Below are 22,692 nucleotides of genomic sequence, written 5' to 3'. Positions count from 1 at the left end.
ACAAGTCCTCAAAACGTACCTTTTCGAAATGGCCTACCCCCCATCTAATACACTTTATCTCTCTCAGCCGAGCACCTTTTCCGTAGCCCTACATTTTTACACTGTATGTAACCTTATTTATTGTCCAATACAATAATACAATACAATAACATTTCTATAGCGCTTTTCTCCCATTGGACTCAAAGCGCTTAGGCTCTCTCAGATTCAGTAATTGGTAGTAGGATGAAGTATTCACACAACAAAAGTTATAATTCTGCAAATGCCAAACTGAACAGGTGGGTTTTCAGTCTGGATTTAAATACGGCCAGGGATGGTGCTGTCCTGATCTGTTGAGGTAGGGAGTTCCAAAACGTAGGGGCAGCATGACAGAAGGCTCTGGGACCAAAAGTTTCCAAGTGGACTCTGGGTATGACTAGATGATGAGAACCTGTAAATCTGAGAATGCAGGGATTGGTACGCAGCTGCAACATATCTTTCATGTATCCAGGGCCCAGATTATTCAGGGATTTAAATGTCAGTAGGCCGATCTTGAATAGGACCCTCCATTCTATAGGTAGCCAGTGAAGGGAGTGCAGGACTGGCGTTATGTGGCAGTGACGGGGTTGGTTGGTTAGCAGTCTGGCAGCAGTATTCTTTATCAGCTGTAGGCGGTACAAGACCTTTTTTGGAAGGCCAGTGTAGAGAGCATTACAGTAGTCCAGTCGGGATGTGATGAAGGCATGGACTAAGGTTGGCAGATCTTCTGGGGGGATGAGGTGCTTGATTTTTGCAATGTTCTTCAGGTGAAAATAGGATGATTTCACCACAGCAGAGATTTGAGATCTGAAGTTTAAATTCCCATCAATTAGAACTCCCAGGCTACGCACATGATCAGAGCTGCATAGATCCGTGCCTCCTATTCCCAGTGATGAAGACTGCAAGTTAAGTTGTTTTGTTATCATGCTCTGCCCTCCAATCAGAAGGACTTCAGTTTTGTCTGCATTTAGTTGTCCAGTGCTGCATAATATGTTGTTGCTTTATAAATACAATAAATACTAATAGTTGTAAATATAGGAGGTCTCTACATTGTCATACTTTTTTATAGGAGTAAGTGTAATATGACAGTATGTTTGTATTATGAATCAGAGGCTAATTTCAAAATGGCCCTATCATGTACAATTGCAATTCTGCATATGTAAACTTCTTTGACATCACAATATATACTTACAGCATTGTTTCACATAGACACATTGTGGTTCATTAGTAAAAACCTCCTGCAGCTTCTCTCCAGTCTCCAAGACGTTAGCCTAAGTAATAAAGATTTTCCTCATAACAGCATTGTTGGAGTGTTCAGTAACATGTAAACTATGCATGCAGAGTCAAAGGGCCTAGACCAGGCATGGGCAAACTTGGCCCTCCAGCTGTTACGGAACTACAAGTCCCACAATGCATTGCAGGAGTCTGACAGCCACAATCATGACTCATAAAGGCAAATGCATTGTGGGACTTGTAGTTCCGTAACAGCTGGAGGGCCAAGTTTGCCCATGCCTGGCCTAGACACATGCATAGTGCAAATCACCAGTGGAGGTGACATAGCCCCAAGCCCTAGCAGACAGGCCAATGGCTGCATCCATCATGTATAAATAAAAAACATCAGCAGCTTAATTTAGTGATTTTAGACTTTAGACAAATGTAGTTTGTATGTTTAAGTAAATTATTCAGACCTGAGCTTTAAAGTTTGTTTTTTTTAAACAAATATTTTAATGAAGTATCCTTCAACAAGGCTGTTCTGATTTTATTATTGTGCAGTTGGTTCAACATGCAATAAATAACACTCTAGATACTTCACTTAAATACAGTGAACAGTTTTATCTTTTTGTTTATAGCACAGGAAGACAAACCCCAGAAGAAACTCTTTATAACATGGGTTAGGTTTAGAACCTGACAAGCCTTGTGTACATGGCCAATTAATGTCACCCTTAACAATAGTTTAATAATCCTTAGGGTAACATTTCTGGGAATGTACACTCATACTTCTCGGGTATAGCCAAGCAGTGTGTACTCTGCAATGGACTGGGGAAAAGGGACAATGCATGGTGAATGTGAATGAGCAAACAGCTTCCTGTGAAATACAGACCGCAGTTTGCTCATTTATTGTTTATGATCTGTTATGGTGAATCATTAAACAATATTGGGGTCACAACATCAAGTTTGTGGCAGCCATAGGAAAGGGGGAGAGGGTTAGCATTAGGCATAGGTAGGGGTAGGTTAGTGTGAGGGCAATGTTAGGTAAAGTGATGGTACAATACCAGTAAAGTTTCCGATATTCTACAAGTGACATAATCCACATCCTATAGTAGCATAGCGGTAACACTGACAATATAAGTAACTAGCAGGTTCACTTGGCGCCCACATTTCCACACTCCCTTTTTTTTGATGTAGGAATTGATGGCAGCTGTACACATGCTAGATTTTCATTCAAGGCAGGCCAGAACGATCACCTCATAGCATTTTTTTTCTAGCCTGTGTAGAAGGTTTCACATTTTTATTGCTATCTGTGTATTTTTGGGGATGATTTACTCTATTATTAATACTCTGTATTATTTTACCGACATTAAGGCAAGGTTCAGAATGTAAAGAAAATGAACATTGTTTAGACTTTGGACTTTAGGCACCTGAGAGCTGCAGCCACTCGGAGAGAGGGTGAGCTCAGTAGACCACTTTGTCACCATAGGAAGTCTTGCCCAAAGACTCTTCACTGGTTAGGGACTACAACCAGGAATCAAACCTTGGTTAGAAATGGCTTCAACCAGGACTCAAACCCTAGTCTTTTATATCAGAGGTGATGCTTTTAACCAGTACCCTCTCCAGCAACTTCCACGGTATTCCTCAGGCTTCCTAATCACCCTGTAAGCATTATTTTCAGACATCCATCTCTTAACTAAGCCTAGGACCATAGCTATGAGTTGGTCTCGACATATTCACATATATGTTTGTAAAGAATACACTGGGGCCATAAAAGTAGAGATGGCCCGAACCTTCGATTTTTGGTTTGCGATCCGGGTTCGCGAACTTGCGCAAAAATTTGGTTCGCGCAAACTTTCGCAAACTGCAATAGACTTCAATGGGGAGGCGAACTTTGGAAACTGGAAACACTTGTGCTGGCCAGAAAAGTAATGGAAAAGATGTTTCAAGGGGTCTAACACCTGGAGAGGGGCATGGCGGAGTGGGATAGATGCCGAAAGTCCTGGGGAAAAAAGTTTGGATTTGACACAAAGCAGCGTTTTAAGGGCCGAAATTACATTGAATGCTAAATTGCAGGCCTAAAGTGCTTTAAAACATCTTGCATGTGTATACATCAATCAGGGAGTATAATTAGAGTACTGCTTCACACTGACAGACCAAACTCACTGTGTAACACACCACAAACAGCTGTTTGTGTAACGACGGCTGTGCTGGACTGGTGCACACCATGGCCAGAGTGCAGGCCGTGGCGGTTTTCAAGCCCATATGGTCGCCGGGCTGTGGTAGCTCAATGATAGAACAACAGTGACTGTCCAGCTGATCAAATTTGGTCTGTCCACAATGAAGCAACAACCTTATTATCTTGGGTGTTCCCCCCCTCCCCCGAGACACTCATATAGCCGTTGGTCATTGCTTCATTGTGATACGCAAGCCCCTTCACCGTGGCAAGGTAATGATCACGAAGGGGAATTGGCACATGTACATGCCTTTTGTTTTGTTGTTGCAGCTGCAGTGCAGCCAGAAAAATTAGGCAGGCATGTACACGCACCAGAAAAATTATTATAGTGGCCGCTGCTAGCAGCGGCCCTAGCAGCGGCCTTAAAAATTCAGGAATGCACCTGTAGTCCTGGACCCTGTTGGTGGTGGCGGAGAAGGCAGTCAAGCGGCCTGCGGTCAGAGGTGCTGTGTGGGGAGCGACTTAGTTTTGGGGTAGGCAGTCACATGGCGTGCAGGCAGAGATGCTGTGTGTGGGCACTGACTTAGTCTTGGGGCGGGCAGTAGCCCCCCAGGTTCCTTGCCTCATTAATTTTGATAAAGGTGAGGTACTGAACACTTTTGTGACTTTGGCGACTTCTCTTCTCAGTGACAATGTCTCCAGCTGCGCTGAAGGTCTTTTCTGACAGGATGCTTGAGGCAGGACAAGACAGAAGTTGGATGGCAAATTGGGACAGCTCTGGCCACAGTTCAAGCCTGCGCACCCAGTAGTCCAAGGGTTCATCGCTGCTCACATTGTCTACATCCACACTTAAGGCCAGGTAGTTGGCTATCTACCGGTCCAAGCGTTGGTGGAGGGTGGATCCGGAAGCGCTAAAGCGAGGCATTGGACTATAGAATGTCCACATGTCCGACATCACCATGAGATCGCTGGAGCGTCCTGTCCTTGCCTGCGTGGACATTGGAGAAGGATTACTGGCAGTGGTGTCTTTACTGCGTTGTGCTGTGACATCACCCTTAAACGCATTGTAAAGCATAATTGCCAGCTTGTTCTGCAAGTGCTGCATCCTTTCTGCCTTCAGGTGAGTTGGTAACATGCCCGCCACTTTGTGCCTATACCGAGGGTCTAGTACCGTGGCCACCCAGTACAGCTCATTCCCCTTGAGTTTTTTTATACGGTCCCTCAACAGGCTGGACAGCATGAAAGACGCCATCTGCACAAAGTTGGATCCAGACGTACTATCCACCTCCTCTTGCTCTTCCTCAGTGACGTAAGGTAAGTCCTCCTCCTCCCCCCAGCCACGAACAATACCACGGGAACGTTGAGCAGCACAAGCCCCCTGCGACGCCTGCTGCGGTTGTTCTTCTGCCGCCGCCTCCTCCAAAGAAACACCTTCCTCATCATCTGAGTCTGACTCCTCTTACCCACACGACTCTTCCTCCTCCTTTCCCCTCTGTGCTGCCGCAGGTGTTGAGGAAACATCTGGTTCTGATGCGAATTGATTCGAAAACGCTTCCTCCCGTAACTGTTCCTCTTCACGCTCTTCCACAGATTGATCCACCACTCTACGCACGGCACCCACCAGGAAGTAAGCGCACCGAATCAAGTCGCTTATGGTGCCTTCACTGCGACTCACCAGGTTGGTCACCTCCTCAAACAGCCGCATGAGCTTGCATGCATTTCGCATGAGTGTCCAGTTGTTGGGCCAGAACATCCCCAGATTGTGTCCTTCTACTGAAATTGTAGAGGTACGGGGTGACGGCTTTCTCCTGTTCTAGCAGGCGAGAATTCCAGCGAGTCGGACTATCGCAAATGAAGCGTCTCATTGGCAACTTGTTTCTCCGCTGAATCTCGGCAAAGTGTGCCATGGCCGTGTAAGACCACCTGAAATGCCCACACAACTTCCTGACCTGCTTCAGGACGTCCTCTAAGCCTGGGTACTTTGACACAAATCTTTGAATAACTAGATTCAGCACATGTGCCATGCAGGGTACATGTATCAGCTTTCCCAAATTCAAAGCAGAAATGAGATTGCTGCCGTTGTCACACACTACGTTGCCGATCTCCAGCTGGTGCGGGGTCAGCCACTGATCCACCTGTTTGTTAAGAGCAGCCAGGAGAGCTGCTCCAGTGTGACTCTCCGCTTTGAGGCAAGACATGTCTGAGATGGCGTGACACCATCGTACCTGGCATGCAGCAAAGGCCCTGGGGAGATGGGGCTGTGTTGCTGGAGAGGAGATCGCAGCACCAGTAGAGTTGAACTGCCCATTAGCCAAGGAGGAGGAGGATGACGACAGCGAAGAGGATGTAGCAGGAATAGAGTAAGTGGCAGGAGACCTGCCTGCAAGCCGTGGAGGTGTCACAAGCTGGTCCGCTGCACAGCCACGTACTCCCTGCTTGTCAGCGGTCACCAGGTTGATCCAATGGGCTGTGTAAGTAATGTACCTGCCCTGACCGTGCTAGGCAGACCAGGCATCCGTGGTCAGGTGGACCCCCAACGCTGTGTGCCAGAGATGACACCACTTGCCTCTCAACTTCACGGTACAGTTTGGGTATCGCCTTTTTAGAGAAATAATTGCGGCCTGGCATCTTCCACTGCGGTGTCCAAATGGCCACAAATTTACGGAAGTTCTCAGAGTCCACCAGCTGGTATGGTAACAGCTGGCGAGCTAACAGTTCCACCAAGCCAGCTGTCAGACGCCGGGCAAGGGGGTGACTGGCAGAAATTGGCTTCTTTCACTCAAAGATTTCCTTCACAGACACCTGGCTGCTGTGGGCAGAGGAGCAGGAACTGCTCAAGGTCAGAGGTGGAGTGGAGGAGGGTGGCTGTGAAGGTGCAAGGGAGAAAGCGGCTAAAGATGCTACACCTGAAGGAGGAAGAGGAGAAGGAGGGTGGCTTTTCTTTTGTGTGCTGCTTTTCCTCTGGTGCTCTTCCCATTGCAGTTTGTGCCTTTTCTGCATGTGCCTTCGTAAGGCAGTTGTCCTTACGTGGGTGTTGGCCTTTCCACGGCTCAATTTTTGGAGGCAGAGAGAACAGATGGCACTGCTCCAATCTGAGGCAGACACATTAAAAAAAATGTCCAAACCGCTGAGCCCCCCTGGGGTGATGGCACTATGGTGGCATCAGCAGCTGACGTTGAATGGCATGTTGGCTGGCTGTACATAGGTGGCGATACTTGGCGCCAGACACTGCCACCAGCTGTTTCTGACGATGAGCTCCCCTGCTTCTTTCAGGAACTCTTCTCCTCCTACTCCTCTCAGACTCCCCCTCTGAACTGTCCCCCTGTTCATCTCCTCTATTGGGAACATACGTGGGATCCGTATCATCGTCATTATAATCATCCTGCCCAGCTTCGCTTGCCTCAGACACCTCCAAAACTGCACTAACAGCAGGTACTACATCATCCTCCTCCGCACACGTTTCGTCCATAGTGTCGCCTAACTCAGACATATGAGGTGGTGTAACTTTCTTAGCTCCTTCATATGGTTGTAACAATAATGGCTGTGCATCAGTGATTTCCCCACCAAATAACTTCTGCGAACTGTCAAATGTAGTGGATGTGGTACTTGGAGTAGCACTGGTGGCTGCGGAAGATGAGGTGTTTTGTGTTAAATAGTCAACCACGTCCTGACAATCTTGGGAGTTGATGGGACGTGCCTTCTTCTGAGCACTGTACTTTTGTCCAGGGCCGCACGAAATCACATCACCATGACCTCACACAGACCTGCCGGGTGGCCTTCCTCTGGGTCTGCCTCTATCTCTGCCTCTACCTGTTTTGTCCATATCAGGGGGGATGAAGTGAAAGGTATGCACTGACTTGAGTAATACAATGTGAAGTCACACAGGTGCAGTTAACAGGTATGCACGGAGAGGTATATCACCCTGCATACACTCACGTAGGTAGGCACTGAACACAACAGGTAGGTATATGCAGTGATGGGTATTACAAATGTGCACCTATCACACACACACAGGTACCGAGCAGGCACAGTGACACTGCGTGCGCTCACGTAGGTAGGTGGGTGCACTGAAGTGAACAACAGGTAGTAGGTATATGCAGTGATGGGTATTACAATGTGCACCTGTCACACACAGACAGGTACTGGACAGGCACAGTGACACTGCGTGTGCTCACGTAGGTAGGTGGGTGCACTGAAGTGAACAACAGGTAGTAGGTATATGCAGTGATGGGTATTACAATGTGCACCTGTCACAAACACAGGTAGTCACTGAATGTGCTGGGCCTGTCAGTGGCACACACAGTAGCAATTACTTAGGCTGTCTATGCAACACAAGTGTCAGTGGGACACACACACAAAAAAAAAAATCGATCACAAGAACAAGATTAACTCTCAAAAGAGCTGTTGAGGAGTGCTTTTTTAGCAATATGAATCAGCAAGGAGCAAGCTAAGAAGCCTAACTAAGCTTTCCCTATGAGAGTCTGCAGCAGCTTTCCCTTCTCTAATTAATGCAGGCACATGAGTGAGTCCAATGCCTGACGCTGCCTGCCTTTTATAAAGGGGGTGGGGCTCCAGGAGGGAGTGTAGCCTAATTGGCTACAATGTGCCTGCTGACGGTGATGTAGAGGGTCAAAGTTGACCCTCATGATGCACTATGGGGGCGAAACAAACTTTCGGAAAAGTTTGTGGTTCTCTGCGATCGCGAACCACGGAAGTTCGCCGGGAACTGTTCGCCGACGAACCGTTCGGGCCATCTCTACATAAAAGTCAATAAGTGCAAATAGATTCTAGCAAGGAATTTATTAAGAAAGCACCAAAAGGAGAGGAAATTTGTATGTCAGTTCATACTACTGTTGCATAACAAATTGTCACCAAAAACTAGGGCCTTATTAGAATGTGAAATATGTGTGGATGAGGCTTACTGCCTTATCACTGACAGCACTTCAAATAGTGCTAGTGGAGAATCACTGTTCTTTTTAGTGATAACATTCAAAGTTGAAAGCAGGCGTCACCAGCAATAGAATTTTTGTTTGTCATAGCCCTTGAAGCTGCTAAGTACAATAATGATGTTTTACTAAAATTTGGGCATGGCAGGATTTGAGGCAAGGCCACATAGGCCATGGCCTAGGGCATCAAGAAGCAAGGGGCGGCAGTTGCTGGCACACTCAGGCGGTTAAATCACCAAACATGTAAATGGCAAAGGTCACAGACCCGGTCTGAAGCAGTAAAGGATATTACAGGACAGGACCGGGGTGGGGGGAGGGGGAGACAAGCACAGGATGGGGAGAAGGGGTGGGGGGAGTCAAGCACAGGACGAAGGAAGCACAGGAATGAAGCGGGTTGGCGGTGGGGTTGTTGACCGCGGGCCTTGGGCAGCACAATGTACAAATCCAGCCCTGAATGTGGGTATATATTCTAGACAAACATGAATGTTTCTGTGTTTTCTGTAAAACATTGGGTAATATGTTGGTAATAAATACAGGATAGCTAAATATATAAAATAAACAGCACAGTACATTTGTTTTAATTAAACACCCATTCAGTTCAATAAAAAAATGATAATGATAATGAACAAGATAATAACTGTATGTTTAAAATTGACATCAGCACTGTGGGCCAGATCAAACATTTCTAATTGAGTAAATTATCACAACACAGCTATTTGGCTTCAACTTTCAATACCCCTATTCTTTCTTTTTCATTTATGTTTTTTGTTTCTCATTTCATAAATCATTTTTGTTTACCTCCATTGTTTTCTGTTTCATTTCTCCCACACCTTCCTCATTATTTCTGTTCCCATCCATCCGAAAGTTTGCTAAACAGTGGGTAAGTGTGTCTAACATTTTCAACTGTAATGTCACCCCTCACTCCCCAATGTATAATTAGCATTTATTTCAGTTTTTTTCATCCCTTCTGTCAACATCCGCTTTATTTTGACTTAATTAGCATTTTAAACAGACATTAATGCAAACAAGTGAAAATGAATGTTCTGATATATTTTAATTACCACCTTCTTTTAAATATTGTATCATTTTGTGAATAGCATAAGGGACAAACTGTATCTCCAAACAAAATCCTGACTTGTACAAAAAAAAAACATGATGTGTGTATTCCCCTCTTTAAACTATTTATTTATTCAATGTTACTATGTATATGATGTCTGCAAAAAGGATAGTCAGGTTAATTAGCAGTTTATTTTCACAGCTGATACTTTTAAAATAAAAAGTAACGTTTCGAATTTTGTGGTACAAAAAAAGACTGATTATTCGGTGTCATTGTTTATTCAGTGATCTAATATTTTGCCTTTTTTCTCTCTCCCCTTTTTAGCACCAGTATCATTCAAAAATTGATGAACTAATTGAAGAAACAGTTAAAGAAATGATAACACTTTTGGTGGCAAAGGTAACTTTTCTATCAGGTATTACAAATGGTGTTAAATGTTTACATATCAGCTACTGAATAATTCTACAGGCTTCATGAAAATACATTATTTTCCCACTTTGAAAACTACTTTATGTAAAACTATGTTACATTCATTGGGTTGTTGCAGAGTGAATGTGTGTGCAATGTTGTGCCAGCATAGTTTTTAATGAGCATGTGAAAAGAAAATCCGAAACAATTTTGTAGCACAACATTATAGCACAACTTGCAGTGCTGTCTTTTTCTGTTTAAGCATACTTTGATAAAAGTACACTTATTTTCACATGTACTTGCACCTTGGGCAGTAACAATCAGCTCAGCCAATCAATCAAGTCTTTTGTCTATGCAACTGAAAGGTGTGATTTTCACAGCTTGTGGCCTACAGTTTCTCAGAGTGTAAATAAAACAGTTGACCCTGGTCACCAGTAGAGGGTGCTGTTTAACCTAATGGGGACGGACGTAGTACAAATCTACATCCAGCAGGTGGTGCTGCCACTCTGACTGGACATATATTCAACTTCCATGAAAACTCCTTAAAATGAACCTCCGGACCTAAAATCTGCTCAGCAGCACTGGAAAGGCTTGGTATTTCTTTAACAGTTTCACAGCATCAGAACTTTGTTTTTCTTACCAAAGCATCATTTTTAGCTGCATTTCTAGCTAAGCTCCTCCCCATCAAAGAAAACTGCCCGGGCTTTTTTCCCTGATGCTGTGCAAAGCATGATGGGATTTCCTATGTTGTTATTCACGTTGCCTAGCAACTGGGAGGGGTGATCAGGACACAGGACAGTTGGAACTGTGCCTCATGCTCCCTGTCACCTCCTTTCAACCAAAAAGATGGCTGCCCCATGAAATCACAAACATTTTCCTGTTCTTTTAAAACAGGGTGGGTAATAGATTATATTACCTATCTATTTTAATTAACATAACTAATGTAACTTAATGACAGTATGTTTGTTTAGGCTGGAGTTCCTCTTTAAGGGGGGTTAGGCAGCTGGTCCCGAAATAGTTAAAGGTAAAAGATGAGCTGCTGATCCAGCTGAGCCCAAAGCCCATTCACTAACCTGGATTTCTAGTGGTAAAACTATTTAGCTTTACTATATCCACTGCTCTTGGAATACAGCTTTCTGAAGGAATATAGCACACAATACAAACTGTTCTACCAGGACTCAACCAACCGGCAGTAAATGGGGAGCAATGGGGAAGTTCCTTCCTACCTCTCTCTCTCAATATTGCAGAGCAGCTTGCAGTGAAAACCACTTACCTGAGCTCCGGCTGTGTGTCCTCTTCATATATTACATCTCTGCTCTGCTGCATCCGCTGTAGACTACCGCTGTGTAACCTGACCCACTTCAGGTCACATGCATGCATCAGAAGCTGTATAGAGTGGATGCAACAAAGCAACTGGAAGCTGCAAGAAATGCAGAGGACTGGCACCTGGAGATCTTGTAAGTGGTTTCCACAGCACACTACTCTACGTTAGCTCTGTGGCAGAGTTAGTGCTACATTTAGGCCTCAGTTGCATGAACACTCCGGCAACCAGAAAGTACACAGATTTGGTATCAGGCAATCAATTCCTGTCTGTGCAAGACCCTACTGTATATGGTATTTATTATTAACTTTGAATAAAAGTTATGTGCACAACAGCATTTAGAGAGGTCATTAAACATATTCCTAACTCCATACTGTGCCTCAGATTTTGCAATTGCTTGGAATTACCTCACATTGCACTATTAGGCTGTACCAACTTATTTATTTGCATTTATTCCACCAGCAAGCCCCCTTATTGTCCACACTTGATAGGCATTAAGAATACAGAAGGAATGCAACCCACTATTAGGCCTCTTGCACACTGCAAGCGATTCAGATTCAGATTCAGATTCTGCTTTTTAATCAGTTTTTACATCCGATTCAGATTCCGATTTGCAGTGTGCAGGGAGCAAACTGCAAATCGGAATCTGAATTGGATGTAAAAACTGATTAAAAAGCGAAATCTGAATCGGAATCACTTGCAGTGTGCAAGAGGCCTTACAGGTGATGGATGCTCTTTGGCAGCCTACACTTGTGTGAGCTTACTGAGAAAACACACACACACACCACACACACACATACACACCACACACACACACCACACACACGCACGCACGCATGCACGCGCACACACACACACACACACACACACACACACACACACACACACACTTACACGCACACACCACATACACACACACGTACACACCACACACACACCCCACACACACCACACACACACACACACCACACACACACATACACACCTGTAATGCATACACATCTGTATAGTGAATGTGGTAGCATCTGGTATAAACTCAACAAGAACTGAGGAATGTACAAACTCCATGCAGACTGTAACTTTGTTGATAGAGGATTAAATAAAGTGAAAACAGCATATATTAACCTGATACTAGAAAAAAGGCAATACCAGCTTGTTAGCCACCATTCTACTCAATATGTTGTTGTTTACTACAATTGTATTTGAAATCCATGTAACAATGTTTTTGTTTTCAATAGTTTGTGACAATTCTAGAAGGAGTACTGTCCAAACTCTCCAGATATGATGAAGGAACCCTATTTTCTTCTTTTTTATCATTTACTGTAAGTGTTCCCTGTTTACACATATATTCAATAAGCTGTTTTATTACTGTACACTAACGCAAACAGTAGCAATAATATGACATACTGTATAGTGTCAACGTTTAAGGCTTTCTTTCAGAAAGCAATGCAAAAAGTCAATTCTGTCTATCCAGTAAAGCAGGTGTAGACAAATGTAGCGTGTTGTTGTTTTTTTCTTGGACTATGATGTGTAACAAAATACAATTTCTCCCACACTTTTTGCTAAACAATAGCTAATTTGTTTTTTGAACTTCATCAATAGCGAGCAGGCGAGTTTAAAACCCATAAAATCAGCCTACATTTCAGCCGGCCTTATTTTCAGCAGGAAAATTAAGTGTGAATGGTAGACTTGATTTATGCTTACTTATTATTTATTTATTTATTTACTGCAATCGGTATTTATTTATTATGCTTCATATTTCATTGCATATTGATATATCTAGAAATGTATGTGTTTTTTAAACTTACTTAAACATCTTGTTTTCTTTAAGGTTAAAGCAGCTTCCAAATATGTGGATGTTCCAGTAAGTATAATTAATAATTTACATTTCATATGTGGATATATGTTTTACTGTGGTGTGCCTTTGGTTTACCTGTTGTATTTTTTTTTTTATTCTTATTATTTCTCACTTCTTTGGCTGTGTTCGTTCTGACATATATAGTCCATTTGTTCTCCCCGCATATACCTTTCCCTGTAATTATTACATAATATATCTTATAAGTAACCTTTTCAGAGATTCATTATATATGAATGAGATATTTTTCTTTAGTAATACATGATCTTTGTGGTCAGGGATATGAATTGAATTATCAGATGGATTATTTTACAAAAAAATAACATTAGATCTTTTTGAACAGAAACATAGGCTTGTAACAGTAGTATGAGTGCTACATGGCTCACTAATGAAATGGGCTCTCACGATTTATAAATAAAGCACTTAAACTTAGCCAGAAATTTGCATTTAAATTGAGGTTAAGCACATGAATATTAGCTGTAAGATTTAAATTTCATGGTTAGCTTTCAGAAAAGTGCAATACTTAAAGTAAATTCATTATTTAAACTGCCACACTTCTGAAATGAATTCTGTTTTTAGGCAATAAATTAATACTTAGCTACTTGTATACAAATCCAGCATATTAGAGTATTAAAATGAATTTATAGCTAAGATTTTAACTATAAAATAACAGAATACAGAAACAGAAATGTAACTTTTGTAACTAGAGCGAACACATTTATGCTAATTTCACACTCTATTAACAAAAATAAATAATCTCTTTTATCATCCTTTTATACTTTGTAAATGTAAAATATGCAAAACTAAATGTAAACATTTGGAGAAAAAAGCGAAACTAAACCTAAACGTGGAGGTTTAATAACTGCTAATTTTACTGTAGTTAGAAATAAGTTACTTTACATCATATACAACAATAATAGGTTTTAAGCTGTTCATTCAGAAGTAAATATATGGCTTTATGTGAATCTTCCACCTTTAAAAGTTAAAAAATACACTAAAGGCTCAGTTACTTATACTTTTTTTAAATTACCTATTAAAAGTAAAAAAAACTACAATAAAGGCTCAATTACTTATACTTTTTTTAAATTACCGATTATTGTATTTCCTATAGTAACTGAAGTAGCTATCAGATGACTTTGTACTCAGAAACAATAAGCCGTATAGCTTTTATCTGTAACTAAATTATGACAGGTTAATCATATCTAAAAGTACCATTCTATATTGTATAGTTAGTTTATATCTAGTTTATGCTATTATGTATAGTTCAAACTCCATTTCAAATGTAGTAATTTTATAACACATTTTCATTACTACTATCATCTTTTGCACACTCACAACAATTATATCTCCTACTGAGCAACTGTTTTATAGAATTGTTTTAATATAAATAATGATTAGCAAAGTCTATATATCTATTTGATATGCGTGCAATGCACAGCAACAAAATAATATATGCCTTATGAAGCTACAAGCAATAATCTTCAGCTTGTTTCATACTTGTTTTTTGATATTTTACACAAGCCATAATACTGCTGTAATTATTTTAAACATTGATAATATTTAAAAAAAATGAGCTAACATTATTTTAGCTTAATAACTAGAATATTCCAGATTACACTAAGAGCTAAATTCTTAGCTGGTATCAGTGAGTTAACAGAATAGGATAAATAGCATACAGAATCAGGGTTTACTAGATTGGGTTTCAAAAGCACTTCCCTTAATTAGTAGAGCTGTTATAAAACTCTATAATTTACCGGGCTGTTGTTTTGTAGAACTTGGTTGTTAGAAACTTAGAAATTCTGAGAACCTGACATAAAAAGAGGGAAAGAATTATTAAAAAGAACTGTCAATTAGTGTTGTTTGTTCCAAAATAATTGCTGCCATGAAATTGCCTTTTTACTTCAAGACTTTTTTTTTTTCCTTGTAGGTGTATAACATAACAGGGGGGATAATACAGAGTAACTGAAGTGGAAACTATTATAGACAATAACACTGGAAGCACACAAAGCTTTATTTACAAATCGTACCGGGATGGCTGCAATGAGACACTCTGGTCCGTTGAGATGGGGCCATTATGTCTTTATTTTGAAGTCTTAGATCTGTTCAGAATAAAATAACATTTGAGTTTGGTAGTCAGATCAATTCAGCTTGCATCCGCCTGACAACAAAGTTATAAAATATAAACAGTCAATATAACTTAAAGGTTCATATCTTCAACTTAAATAGTGTGAGTTTTAAAATGTACATCAAATCCTAATATAAAAAGTGTATCCTTTTATTTGAGAAAATGTCTTATCATGTTGTATGTCGTATGAATGCAGCAAAAGAAAATAAAATATATGGTATATTTACAATTCACAATATCCAGAGACAATATATGTATTAATCTGATTTTTTTTTTAAATGAATACTCTGTCATGGTTTCAGCAAGTGTTAGGAGATGTCGCCGTGTTCTCAGGGGCCACACATTGTCCCTCTTTTGCCTGATAATTGTTTGCTTTGTGTTAAAAAAAAAGTTAAATTACAGTCCTATTGCTCCCCAAACGCTCTTCATTTTCACCCTTGGAATTACACCAGGGTGTTAACTAACTTCAATTCACAGGGCCTGACAAATTCATAATACAGAAATGTGATGTCTTGAGATCAAAGATATAAAACAGTTAAGAAGATTAGATTTCATTTGTTTGGAAATATGCGCATCCCATCAGGAAGGTATTTATAAAATGAGTGGTGTCAGAAAATCCAAATATTTTCTGCTGTAAATCTGACCTTTTCCCTGGAATGTATTTACTGTTGTTAAGTTGTGAGCTGTACGTCATAAAATACAGAATAAAAAATTCATAGTGTAGAGCTGGGTGTTAAGATAATATTGGCTCCAGTGCAAAAAGGTTGTATGTCCTGCAATTCAAGGGATACATTAATCTGTTCTACCGTGTAAGCAGTGACATTATCCCGCATACATATTTAAAGAGCTATGGTATAGATAATTGCACATGATGATATGATTAGGGGCTTTTGGTCACCATTTTCATAATTTATATTTTCACTGACATAAAAATAAACAGGTATGTTTGCCACGCAGAAATCTAAGATCAGAAGTTCAGGTCACATTTTCATATTTTTGCCTCCCCTAGATCAGCCAAGTATCTCATGCTGCCCCTCCCCAATCACTTCCATGTACATTACCCCCCCCTCCCCCGCACCCACTTCCTATTTCACTTAATCTATATAACTACTACATCCAGTTTCCCTTATTCCACTGGCAGTATACTGTCTGTGTACACTGACACCCTTTTTTTCTGTAACCCCACTCCTAGGCTATGACTCTATGACTACATACTGACATTACATGGTATTGACTTAGTAGAGCTCAGTCATGCATGCATGCACTTTCCCAGGGAACAGGGTGGGTGGGGAAAAGAAGACCTTTGTGGCATTGGATCTTATGGAAGAGAGTAACAATCAACGCTTATTCAAATTAATATTACATCTGTTTTGCTCTCACGCTACATAGTTATTGGTTAATGTGAGTACACATGCACTGTTGGTGTTACCCAAAATAATCAAGCTCGATCCTTATGGGCACACTGCAGTCAATGAGCACCATACAGATATACAGCAGCGCATGATGTTGCGGCATCCAGCAGGGTAGAATATAAAAAATGATACATTTGCTTATTGGTGTCACCATTAACACATGGTGTCACCAATCTAACATGTGTGCAGGTGTCAAGAGACAGATTCTCGGCTGAGACAACCCTGAACAGCTGCCTCAGTGGTGTTGCGTCTAGCATGTGTACGAGCCTTAAGACTGCCCAAGGTTTGCTAACAGTCATTATTCTGAGGAATTCCTGGAAACTACTGGTGGTAAAAATGGGTGGGTTTTTCTTTAGAGCAATTTCTTATATTTTTTAATGCCGTCAAAAGGTGTGTTTAAACTCAAGCCATGACTCACAAGCTTTTGAAGGGCAGTACAGGCTAGTCTAGTGATTTTTTAAATCATAGGAGACCTATGTTCAAATCTTGGCTCTTCCTATTCAGTAAGCCAGTAAGGAGTTATTTGGGCGAAACTCCCTAACACTGCTAATGCCTACTGAGTGCGCAGTATTGACTGAAAGTGCTTTGAGTCCAACAGTAGAAAAGTGCTACACAAATATAGGAATTATTATTATATAATATGGAAAGGTAAGAGTTGTTTAAGTGGAGTTCGAATAAAATGTCTAACTTTGGGGATACTATTGTGTCATATATTTTAGAATTTTCCCGTACACTTATACATTATTTATTATCTAGGTTTTTTTTTTCCTCTTTCCCATTTTTAGACTTTGGTAACATTGGCTGTTTTTTAACTTTAGATCAGAAAATATGATATTATTTTGGCTGTATTAGTTTCCATTACTGTAGTGCCAAAAAGGAAGTTAATACTGTACAAATCCCTTGAAGTTCAAGACAAATAGTGCGTAAGCGAACATTCCTAGGCTTCTCAGCCAAAGCTCTCCCCCAGAAAATCCCCACATTATTGTGCTCTGTTTTTAAGAAAGCCTTAGAAGCCATGTCAATTGCATGAGGCAATTCATATCATTAAGAGTTAACAACAGAAAAAGGCAGTGAAAAAAAATAAAAGAAACCTTAAGGAAGAGCTAGTAATTATTTTTCACAATACACTCTGCGACTGATAAACACCAATAGACTGAAAAATACAGACATTTACATAGCAGTGCAATAGGTATGCTACAAAAAAAGATGTTTGTAAAAATATTTACATTAGTTTAAGATCTATTTGATTTCCTCTATGTAGCCTGTGAATGTTGCTTAAAGTAAACTGATGAGAAAAAACAATTATATTGATTCTACTACTCCTCAAAATGATTTTTTCCAAGTATCCCATGGTGTTGTTGTTTTTTTTTTTATTTACCACTTGAGGACCACAGTGTTGACCCCCCTAAAGACCAGGCGTTTTTTCTTAAAAAGGGCCACTGCAGCTTTAAGGCCTCGCTGCAGGGCAAAACAACACAGCAAACAAGTGACACCCCCCCCCCCTTTTTCTCCCCACCAACAGAATTTTCTGTTGGTGGGGTCTGATCGCTCCCCCAATGTTTATTTTTTTTTATAAATATTTATTTTGTTCTAAATAAATTTGACTGTTTTTTAACATTTATTCCCCAGCCCTCCCTCCCCCGCCCAGCAAATCAGCTGTCATAGGCTGAAGCCTATGACAGCCGATCACTACCCTGTCTCCCAGGGGGACAGCCGTGTCACACGCTGCCGTGGATCGCAGTGCTGTACAAGCTAATTAGACGTCGATCGCCGTTGGGAGGCTGAAGGCAGAGCAGAGCTCCGCATACCAAGCGGGGATGCGTGTGCATCAGCGCACATGATCTCCTGAAAAACAGGCCCCAAGGACCTTACACCGACCGCCATTAGACGGTCCTGGGGCCATCGGCGTGACACGGTCGGCTAGTGGTTAAACATTTATAAAGTAAGTTCAATGTTTTACTGTCTCTAATCAGTGGCAGCCTATTAAGTATCCCAGACTTAAAATACATGAACTATTGACCTTTGTATATCTCTCTCTTGAGCTCAGAAGTTGTTTTCTGCCAGGAAAACTTTTATGGATGTAGTTTGCTTATCAGTGATGTTTACTGTATTGCTGACAAGGAACAGACAATGCAGAAGCTGTCAATTCCATGCCTAGAAATTAACTTTTTCAGGCTGCAAAATAAAACAAGTAACACAGTCTGGTTATTAATATGTTTGGCACTGAACATACACATTTATCTCATCATGTCGCATATCGCCTCGGGTACACTGATTGTATTTACGGACTTTTTCATAAGGTGGCAATAAATCCCTGTTTTACACTACTTCGTTGTGCATTGCGGCACATTGGAGCTCAAAAGAAACATAAAGATTGTGTCATTTTTATCAGTGTTCTTTTTCCGTGATTGTTGTTATGATTTGTACTGTACATACATATGTTTATCTCATCATGTCATGTGTCACCTCGGGCACACTTCAAACCATATCTAAAGTATAGCTAAATTCTAGGCATAGGAGAGAATTAGTTAACATTAGTCTATATCAATTCAGAATGTATCATATAGTAAACAGAGATACGAGATGGTGCACATTCCATCACTAATATTGCAACGGTGGGATTACCCTCAAATTACATATAGCTGCAGCTTGCAATACAGAGGAGGTAGAGGAGCATTTCCTAAAAAGTTACACTTTATTAATCCTTTAAAATACAGCAAATATATAACTGTGCAAAGCACGGCAACGACTCTATACAGGTGAAGGCAGAGGAAACTGCAGATAGGTCAACAGCTGTTTTGTGCAACAGCACATTGTCAGGACATCTGTCTCCTCCACTAAGCCTTAAATACAGGGAAAAACTGTCTACCTTGTAAATAAAAAAAGTAGGTGCTTACATTCCTATACCAGGATATCTCCCCACAAAAGCATACCCAACACATCAGAATGCCAGTACACCTACATGCGTGTTTTTCTGGGATTAACTCATGCGCCTGGTGTAGGGATCCCAAACATTGTATCAACTTTCCACCATCAACCACTATTGGATGGCAGCTTGCACCAGCACATACTCCATCCACTTTTCACTGTTTCTGCAGAAGAAGAAGGTACATGACCAAGAACACTGACATTTTTAAAACCTCATTTAGTGATGATCGAGTTTAAACAGAAATCCAGTAGAAGTTAGCTGAGGTGGTAGTTTCCCATAAAGACGCTATTCATGTTGCATATTCATCAATTTTTTTCAATTAAACTGCCACTATGGTGAAAAATTGTTAAATTTAAAATATGAAGAGATGGACTAGTCCAAAACCTGTCGCTTCTGTCAGATTTCTACTACCTACTGTAAGTGACAGCTTTATAGGAGAAAAATAATGTATGGCTCATTTTACTCTGGAAAAAATGTACTTCTTTTTTGTCTATATTTGCACATATTTTAAATTTTACAATTTCTCGCCATAGTCCCCTTTTAAAGTTTCTTGTAAAGGCTATGCCTGCCATATTTACTACTTATCTAATCTAATGGCCACTTTTATATAATTCAGCTTTTTCTTGCTAGAACAATTTCCTCCCTCCACATTTCCAACCTATGTTCTATATTCTGGACTAAATATGGCACTTCAATTGTTTTTCATATTCAGACAGAAACTGCTTATTATGGGCATTATCTTATGCTGTAAATACCTGCGTGCGCCCGGATCGATTCCCGCTCGTCCCCGCGGGCGCTCCTTATCAGCCGCTCGTTTTCTTCCTATTGTCCGCCCGCGGGGATCGAGCGCAGAATCGATCCAGCGGGGTATCGGACACGTCGGAAAATATCAATCGAGCCATCAGCGGCTCGATTGATAAGGAGGAAACGACTCGTGTATTCCCAGCATCAGTCAGTGTATATGATATCTGCTCGTACAGTAAATACCCACCAGCTTTGATTAAGACCAATTTATATATTGCAGATATCATAACCTACTGCTTCCATATTTAACTCTCCTAACAATGCATACAGCCTACTCATAACAATTATTTTAGTGGGCAAGCTTGACCCACACTACCACAGCTGGATGACCACTTTTAACACTTGAACATTTAATTGAGGGTGTTTTCCTAGGATTTTAGAGGCATTTGTCTAGCAGGTGCTCTGAAAGTCTTTAGCTAGTGTTTTACCGGGTTAACTTCCTGTGACCACAGTTCTACCTGGATGTCAGGAAAATGCCAAAAATGCCAAGCTCTTTAAACCAGTTTTCTACCACTGAGAAAGTGAAATGCAGACTAAATACTGCAACTGACCAAAGATCCAAGGCAGTTTGGCAGATTGGCATTTTATCTCTAGACTTGTACAAAGGACAAGAAGACATGATCTATGCATGTAAAAAGATTTTACCACCTATGTAGAAAGGAGTTATTTACAGGGAGAATGGTTAAAAAGTGGAAAGTCTTGCCACAGAAGGTAGTTATGGCAAATTCAGTAGTTGCATTTAGAAAGGGTTTAGATGCCTTCTTAACCTTAAAGAAAACTCGAGGAGGGGGGGTGATGTTTTACAGGTGGCTAGCGGGACACCGGGGAGCAACACAGCTGTGGTGAGGGACCCAAAAGACTTCTAGGGGCTGGAAGAAGCCCCAGGTAAGTAAAGATGGATTCAATACTTCACCTCATTTGTCCTTTAAGTGTGTAGAATGCTTCAAGTGCCCCAGGTGTTGAAATACCAAAAAAACTTAAGGGTCCTGATTATTTCCACCCCTTATAAAGTTAGGCTTATGCTTTCTAGTCTCTTGAGCCTTACCACAGCCCATTATTATAATCCTCAAGAGTAAACAATTTTGAGGTCAGGAACAAGGACTCTTCTTTAGTTGATGTGGCTCTTTAAAATGTATAAGCTACTGTATAGGCTTGCTTTGCACCAGTGGTTCTGGATGTAAGCCTGGCTTCAGGAGCATAAAGAGATAATTTGCATATTCAGTACTGATTCATTGTGAAACACCACAGTTGCTCACTTAAAGCTGAATTATCGCAAATGCCTCCTGTTTTTAGAATGCAAATTACACTGAGCGTTGCATTTTAGTAGGAGAGCTTTTCGATCTATGTTAGTCCCCTATAGTTTCCTAATAGTTTTGGGTCACTCTGAGCTTCTTGGGTATTCTGTTCAACTAAGGTTAGAAATTCAGTGCCCAAAATGAAGGGGCCTCCTGTACTGTGACATTCAGAATTGCATGTGAAAATACCTACAGATCACACTGGATGTCTAAATGTTATTTATAGTAACACATTATAAACTTTAACATGTCTCTAGGTGTACTTTAAAATACTGCATTACATACATCATGTTACTAAACAAAATGTACCTAGTGATTTCACTGTATGATAATGGAATTAATGAAGCATAGTGCACAAATTTACTGCTTTATATAGAAAACTGGAAAACTTTAATAACTAACCATGACTAGGTTGAGATCCACCCCCTCCTCCCCCATAAAAGTGGCAATCTATTTGGTCTATGATTACCTTAACATATCCCAAAAGCTGCTGTGGCCTGTAAATCTTAGGGATGAGCTAGATCAATTTCTTGAGAAATGTAACTGTTTTTCTGTATATAGGGGTGCACAGACCATGGCAGAGAGGGTTAATTCACCTATATTGCTGCTTCTCATGGCTGTGCTGCTCACCTCTCTCCATCTTCCTGACACTTCTGCATTACCAACAGAACTTCTGGCTGTGAAGGCAGAAGTGTCAGGAAGATGGAGAACAGTGTGAGTGCAAAGGGTAGCGATATAGGTAAGTTAGCCCTCTTAGTTTGGACAGTTCCACTTTTCACAAAACTGATCTTGCTTATCCCTGGTAAAATATTTCAGTAAGTCAAAGCAGAATTTCTGTCGCCCTTACTAATACTAGTAACAAACAATTGAAGGTGACAACAACTTTGAAGAGTTAGACAGCATTCTTGTTAGTAGTGATAACCCGTGCACATAAAAATTGCAGATAATATAATGAGATATTTTGAATGTAATCATTGTGGTCCCTTTCTAACTTTGCTCTATTTTTTTTACTCGACAGAAACCAGGAATGGACGTCGCTGATGCCTATGTTACATTTGTGCGTCACTCTCAGGATGTCCTTCGTGATAAGGTCAATGAGGAGATATATATAGAAAGGTTATTTGATGTAAGTAAATGCCT

General features: G+C 40.8%; 1 protein-coding gene across 20 annotated transcripts in view; it reads left to right on the top strand.

Annotated features, from left to right (window-relative positions):
• Positions 1–22,692, top strand: part of CADPS (calcium dependent secretion activator) — a 769,567-nt gene that overhangs the window by 661,879 nt on the left and 84,996 nt on the right. For 12 of the 20 annotated variants that reach the window (XM_068253773.1, XM_068253774.1, XM_068253772.1 and 9 more), the window contains 5 exons: positions 9,212–9,226; positions 9,728–9,802; positions 12,371–12,454; positions 12,964–12,996; positions 22,571–22,678. In XM_068253773.1, coding sequence (XP_068109874.1) covers positions 9,212–9,226; positions 9,728–9,802; positions 12,371–12,454; positions 12,964–12,996; positions 22,571–22,678 — 315 coding nt within the window. The remainder of the gene's footprint in view (positions 1–9,211; positions 9,227–9,727; positions 9,803–12,370; positions 12,455–12,963; positions 12,997–22,570; positions 22,679–22,692) is intronic. The other 8 variants (XM_068253776.1, XM_068253768.1, XM_068253783.1 and 5 more) reach the window with 1 other exon arrangement.

The sequence above is a fragment of the Hyperolius riggenbachi genome, chromosome 9, assembly GCF_040937935.1.
Source record: "Hyperolius riggenbachi isolate aHypRig1 chromosome 9, aHypRig1.pri, whole genome shotgun sequence".
NCBI lineage: Eukaryota > Metazoa > Chordata > Amphibia > Anura > Hyperoliidae > Hyperolius > Hyperolius riggenbachi.
This window is presented reverse-complemented; position numbering and strand designations above follow the sequence as displayed.